This window comes from Bombina bombina, chromosome 1 (genome assembly GCF_027579735.1).
Source record: "Bombina bombina isolate aBomBom1 chromosome 1, aBomBom1.pri, whole genome shotgun sequence".
In the NCBI taxonomy this organism is placed as follows: Eukaryota; Metazoa; Chordata; class Amphibia; order Anura; family Bombinatoridae; genus Bombina; species Bombina bombina.
The window spans coordinates 1,321,227,410-1,321,236,660 of record NC_069499.1 but is presented as its reverse complement, the minus strand read 5'-3'; the positions used below and the strand labels follow the sequence as shown (position 1 = coordinate 1,321,236,660).

The window sequence follows — 9,251 nt, the reverse complement described above, 5'->3', positions numbered from 1 at the left end:
GCTTCTGATTTTTGGATACCGACTTCTGCCTGCCTGACCTTGCTTATGCCTTATCCTTAAACCTTCTCTTGGATATATGTCTTTTTGTTTGTTACAAGCCTGCTTAAAGGGACATTTACTTTTACAAGCTGCAAATGAGAACTTTGTCTTTTTGTTTGTTACAAGCCTGCTTAAAGGGACATTTACTTTTACAAGCTGCAAAAGAGAACTTTGTCTTTTTGTTTGTTACAAACCTGCTTAAAGGGACATTTACTTTTACAAGCTGCAAAAGAGAACTTTGTCTTTTTGTTTGTTACAAACCTGCTTAAAGGGACATTTACTTTTACAAGCTGCAAAAGAGAACTTTGTCTTTTTGTTTGTTACAAGCCTGCTTAAAGGAACAATTATTATTTCTTGAAACCTATCTTGTCTGTTTCCTGAGTGGGTCACGTCCTGGTTATTTCTCAGTGTGCTAGCGTGTGTTTTTCTATTCACACTAGCAGTTGGGTTACACCCCGGACTGATTCCTATACGGCTGACATATACCAGTTCCACTCCTCCATCGCTATCCCCTGAACCCCATTAGCATGTAAGCCTAAGAGTCCAGCTGTTTGTAGATCACCTTCTTAAGAGCTGACTTCAACAGTGCGACTCTTGGCAGGGCCCTCTACCCATTTGATCCCTATATTTGTTTTGTTGTAATCCTCCTTTGTTTATAGCGCTGCAGAATCTGTTGGAGCTCTACAAATAACCGATAAAATAATATATAATATAATATATATATCTATAATATATAATAAATATATAATATATATATAATAAATATTATATTTATATATATATATATATATATATTATATTATATATATTATATATATATAATATTATATATTTACACATAATTAAGCCCCCCCCCCCAAAAAAATGACCATACCAATTACCAATAAAAAACAGCAGAAACAGCCAAGTATTACTCACAGTTTCTCTATGGCTGCAGTGCACTTGTTGGCTTAGGGCCAAAGGCTGCTGCTGCAGAGGACCTACAGACGGAGGTGGTGGAAAAAGGTGGTCTACATGAAGGTAACTGGCCATGTTTCGGCATGCAGCCCGCAGCCACCACACCAACACCTGATCTCTCTCTGCCGCTCTCAGCAGAATGTGACAACTTCCCCCTCCCACTGTCCCACACCATCCTCCGTCTCTCCTCCAGACTCCATCTACACGGTATTTTAGTAACCCCGGGCTAAGCACTCCCCTGGCCAGCTAATTTTTTTAAAACTCTGTGCTCACTGCTGCTTGCTGCACCAGGGGAGCGCTTAGCCCGGAGTATTTGAGGGAAATTCCGGGACACGGGACACACCGGGACTGCCCCGGTGATACTGGGGTGGGTGGCAACCCTAGTTGGCATAGATCTCTGTGCCCAAAACACCATTGGGCCAGGCTAAAAACAATTGCATATCATGGAGGGGGATCTACCCTAATATATTAACAGTAAAATCAGTGGCCCAATGGTCATTAACCCTTTGAAAATATCAGTTACTTATTAAAAAATGGTAATTACAGCACCTATGCCAGTGTTGGCACTAATTTCTGTGCCCAAAACTCCATTGGGCCAGGCTAAAAACAATTGCATGTCATGAAGGGGGATAAACCCTGTATATATTCATAGTGAAACCAGTGGCCCAATGGTCATTAACCGTTTGAAAATATCAGTTACTTATTCAAAAATGGGAATTACAGCATCTATTCCAGGATTGGCATTCATTTCTGTGCCCAAAACACCATTGGGCCAAGTTAAAAACAACTGTATGTCATGGAGGGGGATCTACCGTACATATATTAAAGTGAAAGTAAATCCTAGCGTTTTAAAAATGCTAGGATTTACTATTGAAACAAATAAAGGGGACTTTCATTCATGAAGTATAAGATACTTCATGTAGAAAGCTCCTTTATTTGAATCAAACGATCGTTGTTTTTACCTTGTACAGCAGCCCACAGCAAAAATAAAATTTGGCTAAGAGGTGACGTTTTCACCTCTTAGACAATAGCTGTGCGGTAAATCTGGCTTGGCGCCCATGGAAGCCGGATTTACCGCATGGCTATTGGCTAAGAGGTGAAAACGTTACCTCTTAGCCAAATTTTTTTTTTGTTGTTATTTAGATAATTGTATTTTGTTAATTTAATTTATTGTAATGTTAGGTGTTAGTGTAACTCAGGTTAGGTTTTATTTTACAGGTAAATTTGTATTTATTTTAACTAGGTAGTTATTAAATAGTTAATAACTATTTACTAACTAGTCTACCTAGTTAAAATAAATACAAACTTACCTGTGAAATAAAAATAACACCTAAGCTAACTACATTGTAACTATTAGTTATATTGTAGCTAGCTTAGGGTTTATTTTACAGGTAAGTTTGTATTTAGTTTTAAATAGGAATTATTTAGGTAATAATAAAAGTATATTTGTTAGGGGGTGTTAGGGTTACATTAGGGTTAGGTTTAGGGGTTACTAGGTTTATTATAGAGGCGGAGTGGGCGGACGGCAGATTAGGGGTTAATTATATTTAAATAGTGTTTTTTATGCGGGAGGGCGGCAGTTAAGGGGTAAATAATTTTATTATAGTGGCGACGACGTTGGGGAGCGGCTGAATAGGAGTTAATACATGTTTTAAGTGGCGGCGATGTCCGGAGCGGCAGATTAGGGGTTAATAATTTTATTTTGTGATGCGGGAGGGCCTCGGTTTAGGGGTTAATAAGTAGTTTATGGGTGTTAGTGTACTTTGTAGCACTTTAGTTATGAGTTTTATGTTACAGCTTTGTAGCGTAAAACTCATAACTACTGACTTTAGATGGCGGTACAGATCATTTTAGGCTGTACCGCTCACTTTTTGGCCTCCACGCAAAACTCCTAATACCAGCGCTATGGAAGTCCCATTGAAAAAGGACTTTTTTAAAAATGTGGTACTGACGTTGCGTGACAGCCAAAAAAGTGAGTGATACAGCTATTCTGACAAGACTTGTAATAGCAGCGTTAGGGAAAAAGCATCGTTATGGGCCATAACGATGCTTTTTCACTCATAACGCCAAACTCGTAATCTGTTTGTTTGTTATTTAAATAAAACCTATATTTTTATTTTAAAGTCAATTTAAAGTAGTATGACAAAAAAATTTGAAAAAGAAACCAACTTCCATGAATAAGAAATATAATTTCACGTATAAGAAACAGCTTGAATAAGAAACCAACTTCCTTATCGTCCTATATATATATTCCCTGTGCACAAATTAGCTTATTTCCAGGCTGTGCAAGATTGATTTATTCCCCCGTGTAGTGTGACCAGCGAAGGAGGTTCCTTCTGTGTTTCTCTAATCTTCACAGAATATATAAATGTAGCAAACTGACAGAATTTCTTATTCGTCTGTTGCACTTAGCAATGTCACTGTTATGCTCTGGTGAAGGATGGGTTAACTAGTATAACTACACATTCTTGAAACTATGACCTGCGCTTAACATCGCGTTATACAGATTTGCTAATGTAACTATCAATCCTATTTCTGCACAGCCAATGATGTCTGTTTCCTGCTAAAGTTGGGCTAACTCGCCAATGGGATTGTCGGAATTCTGACTGAGGGCGGAGAAGTGCTTTGAGTCACATGACTGGAAGCTTGTCCCAGTGCTGGCGGTGCAGTGACCATGGTGAGTTTTCTATTGAATATTTGATTCTAAGGGCCCTGGACACAATGGGACCTGTGCAGTGAAGTTGTAGGGAGCTAGGAATGTACGGGGAGCACCTAGGGACGCAATGATATAGTTAGAAGCTCTAGGATATCTGCGTGGCCTGGTCAATGGGGCGGGGTGGTAGGAATTGGCCCTATTTAGTGACAGGGACGTAGTATGTATATCATGATAACTACCTAAACTTCCCCTTGTGTGACAGTTTATTTTGCATTATATATAGCTTTCATGTATGAATGTAGAACATACATAGAATATGCCACATGCATTACACTTAGTATTCCCTGTAAGTGATTACCTATGTGGAATAGGCACCACTAAATATGTTATATGGTTGAAAACCTAGCTCAACCTTTGTGCGATACATAATTACCTGTCACTATCAATCACTCCACATATACATTGTAATTTATACCCAATGTGTCCCTTTATATAGAGTGATATATACTCAAACTTCAATTAAGTGAAAGGCCCTCAGTGTATGCAGCATGAAATATCGTTGACTTTTCTCAAACCTTTAAGGTTGTGACACACTGCAAGCGATGCGGCGCAAGGCGAAGCAGCTTCTTCGCTCCGCTTCTGAAGATCAAATATTTCATCTCTGAGCGCTCAGCTACGCCACCTGACGCAGCAGAGTGCTCCGAGAAAAAGCAGGACACATTGAGCGCGCACAGCCGCATGTACGCGCTGCTCTGCTTGCAGTGTGTCACAGTCTTTAGTGTATATTGTGCAAATATACCAAACCCAGTGTGACGAGCATTTTATCTCTGTCTCTCTCTCTCTCTCTCTCTCTCTCTCTCTCTCTATGGGCCTTGCATCCAGACTTGTCTGGGGTTAACGGCCTGGGACAATGCAGCTACTGTGAGTGCTATTGAGCACCCAGGGCTGTGCATGTTGCAGGGTCATATGATGTGTACCCAGTCCAGGTTAAAAGTGCAGTCCCCTTCCGTGTTTTGTATATGACTGGGGTGATTACATAAGCCTGTGCACTCTTCACTTGTCCCCAGTTTGTTTGATTGAGAGCTTGCATTGTATGGCTGTATTAGGGACCCAGGTTTTGGGAGAGACCATGACGTGGTGCCTGGGCTTTTCCCATTTGGGCAGATGCTGTTACTAACTCTTCCAGTTTTGCTTATCTTAGCTGAGAGCTTGCAAGTGAGTGCTAGACTTCCTCTGTGTGTTGTATTAATTTGTTTTATAATTTTCCCTATGGGCCTTGCACCCAGACTTGTCTGGGGTTAAAGGGACAGTCCGGTCAAAATGTAAATGCACATATATGAATTGCATCTGTGAATAGATGTAATTGGAATATACATACATGTGTTGGCAAAAATGTTTCTAGTAAAAGTTATCATTGTTTTACTGTTAAAATTTTTCTGTGCATGTGAAGCATAGCTAGATATTCTCAGTGCACCAGCATTTTAAATAATGCAGCTGCTTAGAGAACCAGTGGGGCTTGTATCATCTCAGCAATTAACAAATTGAGTCATTATCAGATGATACAAGCACCTTACCCTCTGTGAGCAAGTGCTTTGTTTAAAATGCTGGTGCACAGTGCATACTTAAAGGGACATTAAACACTAAATAGATGCTAGATAGAATGATGCATTCAAAGAAAAGATTAGCCCATGACTAACATGTAGATTTATTTTGTAAAGTTTCATTAGTTGTTTAAATAGTGAGAAAATAAGTGTAAAGTTTTAGTGTCTATAAAACAATGGGAGCTGCTATGTTGTAACTTGTTACCTTCTCTGCTGTGGCCAATTAGAGACAGTTATAAATAGGTCACTAGAGTGTGCAGCCAATGGCTGTGTGGGATATAACAGTGTTCTGCACTTCCATTTCTAACAAGAACTGAAAAGCTCACAATTTCAGAATGGAATTACAGGCAAATAGGACAAAATAAATAATGAAAGTATATTGCAGAGTTGTTTTATATATACAATTTTTCATTTCATATTACTATCTCAAAGTGTTTAATGTCCCTTTTTAAATACATTTTTAAACCAGCTATAACTTTTTATTAGAAGCATTTTTGTATATATATATATATATATATATATATATATATATATATATATATATATATATATATATATATATATATATGCAAAAATGCTTCTATTCAAAAGTGAAATACATTCATGTGGATTCCAATTTCGACTGGAATGTCCCTTTAACTGCCTGGGACTCTGGGGACAGTGCAGCTACTGTGAGTGCTATTGAGCACCCAGGGCTGTGCTTGTTTAAGGGACATAAGATGTGTACCAAGTCCTGTCTGAGAGTGCAGTCCCCTTCCGTGTTTTTGTGTGTTTGTATATGTGTGTGTGTGTATGTATGTGTGTGTGTGTATATATATATATATATATATATATATATATATATATATATATATATATATATATATATATATATATATATATATATATATATATATATATATATATATATATATATATATATATACACCCCAGCCCAGAATCTGTATTATTGGCGCTAAGTGCATGTGACATGATATTTATTAGACCTTCGCTGTGTGAAAACATTGTTTATACAGCATGATATTTGTGACATGCTCACCACGTGTAACATGTCCTCAGTGTATATAGTGTCAAATTTAGCCAGGCCTCCCTATATGTGAAAGGCACTGATTGTTTGAAACCTTATATTTTTGGTCAGGCTTTCCAGTATGTGGTAGGTGCTCATATGCATTCAGTGTGATATATATCAAGCTCTCTGTCATCACTCTTTGTTTTTACCTTTTCTTTACTGCATGTAAAATAGTCAGTGTATATAGCATGATACATACTTAAAGGGACACTCATGTAAAAATTAAACTCTCATGATTCAGATAGAGCAGCAATTTTAAACAACTTTCCAATTTACTTCAATTAACAAAACGTGCACAGTCTTTTTATATTTACACTGAGTCACCAACTTCTACTGAGCATGTGCAAGAATTCACAGCATATACGTGTATGCATTTGTGATTGGCTGATGGCTGTCACATGATATAGGGGGAGTGGAAAGAGACATAACTTTGCAATTTATTTAACAAAAATCTACTACTCATTTGAAGTTCAGATTAAGTGCTATTGCATTGTCTTCTTATCATGCATGCATTTGTTGATTATGCAAATCTACTGTATTGACTGGTCCTTTAACCCTCACTATATCTGATAGCATTTAGTGTATATGTTATGATACATATTGAACTGTCACTGCCTAGGGGAGGCACTCACTGTACACAGTGATATATACAAGAAGGCCTCCCTGTGCGTGACAAATGCTAATTTTACAAAGCTTGATTTAAAGACTGCCCTTTTTGTATGATATAAAATGTGATTGTTTACCCAGTTCTCCCTATGCATGACAGGAACTCGGGGTGAGTGATATATACCCTCCCTACCTGCACATGACTTGAACTTTAGATACCCAGCCTCCTTGCTTGTGATAGGTACAATTTAGTTGTAACGTTATTAAGTTTGTATTGATCCAGTTAAATATTGTATGCCTTGTGATAGTAAGTGTAAGAACAATCAGGGGTCTTATATAAATAAAACCTATTCTGCTGTCACAAAGTAATAGGAAGCAGACTTGCGCAATGAGGAGCTATAATCAGTACTTCCTGATGTAATGGAAGAAATCTTTCTGTGTCTTGTTTGCTTTTTTCAGCAGGAACTCTAGAACAACATGAGGAAGTTTCTAAATAAGAAATCTTATTCCCATGTAGTTGCTGTGATTAATATAACTTTTCAGAAATTACTAACTAAATATAAAATTATGCTCTGTGGATTCCATAAGCTTTGTAAAGCATAGAAAATCTTGATCTGATCCAAGAACCACAGGAGAGGGACAAATTAACAGACATAAATATGATAAAGCAATTGAGTGTTGCCAAGGGAAGAATAGAAGCATGATAGCACACGAGACAATCACATTAGAGAAGAGTGCAAATTTGCTAAATCTTTCTTCAAGGGACATATATATATATATATATATATATATATATATATATATATATATATATATATATATATATATATATATATATATATATATATTTTGTTTGTAAATTTCTTATACCTCTGCCTGGGGGGTTCAAGGAAGGCTCCCTACCTATCCACTGGCATCCACCCCAAGTGAACCTTGGGGAATGAGGTTTACAAGGGGGGCTTCACCTCCCTTGAAACCCCCCCCCCCAGACAGAAGCAAAAAAAGATTGTGAAGATGTTGGAATTACAGTGCATGCTATATATGTTTGATGCAGTTACTTGCACTCTTCGCAGCCGGAGAAGCTTCACCCGCTCAGAGATCCTCTCTTCACACATCAGCAATGACTAATCCGGCTTCCTGCAATCATGGCATGGCCTCAGGCAATGATTCCCCTGGGGGGAAAGCCATGATTGGAGGAAGCCGGATTTGTCATTGCTGACTTGTGAAGAGACGATCTCCGGGCGGGTGAAGCTGCTCCTGCTGTGAAGAGGAGATGGGTAAGTTTTTTTTTTTTTTTTTATTATTATTTTTATAAACAAAAGGCTGCTTTCTAAACTTTTATGAATGAAAGTGCCCCTGTTTTTAATAGTATTTTTAAAAACCGGGCTTTCATTTATCAGTTTACCTTCACTTTAAATATGATTCTGTCAGATGTGTTACTTTCAATAAAAGTGTGGTTATTTTATTGGCTTGTTGTTTTTCCATTTTGATTCTTTTGAATTCATGAAATTAATTAATTAAAAAGTATAATAGTAATACAAAAAAAATATAAAAATATTTAAAAAAAAAATGTGAAAAGAAAAGTAATTTTCGTTTTTGGCCCAGAATTTGCTTTTGGGATATATATATATATATATATATATATATATATATATATATATATATATATATATATATATATATATATATATATATATATATATATATATATATATATATATATATATATATATATATATATATATATATATATATATATATATATATATATATATATATATATATATATATATATATATATATATATATATATATATATATATATAATATCAAATTGCAGTAAATAGGTCAGATGAGAGGAAAAACAACAAGGAAAAAGAAGCCAATACAGGTAGCCCTCAGTTTACGCCGGGGTTAGGTTCCAGAAGGAATGGTTGTAAATCGAAACCCAGTTTATAATGTAATTCAATGGGAAGTGAGGGAGAGAGGTTCCAGGTATCTCTCAAAATTGTCATAAGTAACACCTAATACATTATTTTTAAAGCTTTGAAATGAGAACTTTAAATGCTAAACAGCATTATAAACCTAATAAAATAATCACACAACACAGAATATATAATTAAACTAAGTTAAATGAACAAAATCATTTGCTAAACAGCATCATAAACCTAAAAAAATAATCACACAACACAGACTTCACTTGCATTTTTCTGCAAACAGTTCTTTCTATGCATTCCAATCTGGACTGATTTATAGACAGGAAGATCTTGTTCCTTTGAAATCTGCTCTATAGCTCAGGTCTGGTTAAACTGATTAATTTCAG

At 36.4% G+C, this 9,251-nt stretch overlaps 1 protein-coding gene across 1 annotated transcript in view; it reads left to right on the top strand.

The window, feature by feature from the left end:
- Positions 1–3,627: 3,627 nt before the first annotated feature.
- The window catches only part of VPS35 (VPS35 retromer complex component), a 588,646-nt gene continuing 583,022 nt past the window's right edge, over positions 3,628–9,251 (top strand). The window contains exon 1 of the mRNA XM_053701861.1: positions 3,628–3,673. Coding sequence (XP_053557836.1) covers positions 3,671–3,673 — 3 coding nt within the window. The 5' untranslated portion in view covers positions 3,628–3,670. The remainder of the gene's footprint in view (positions 3,674–9,251) is intronic.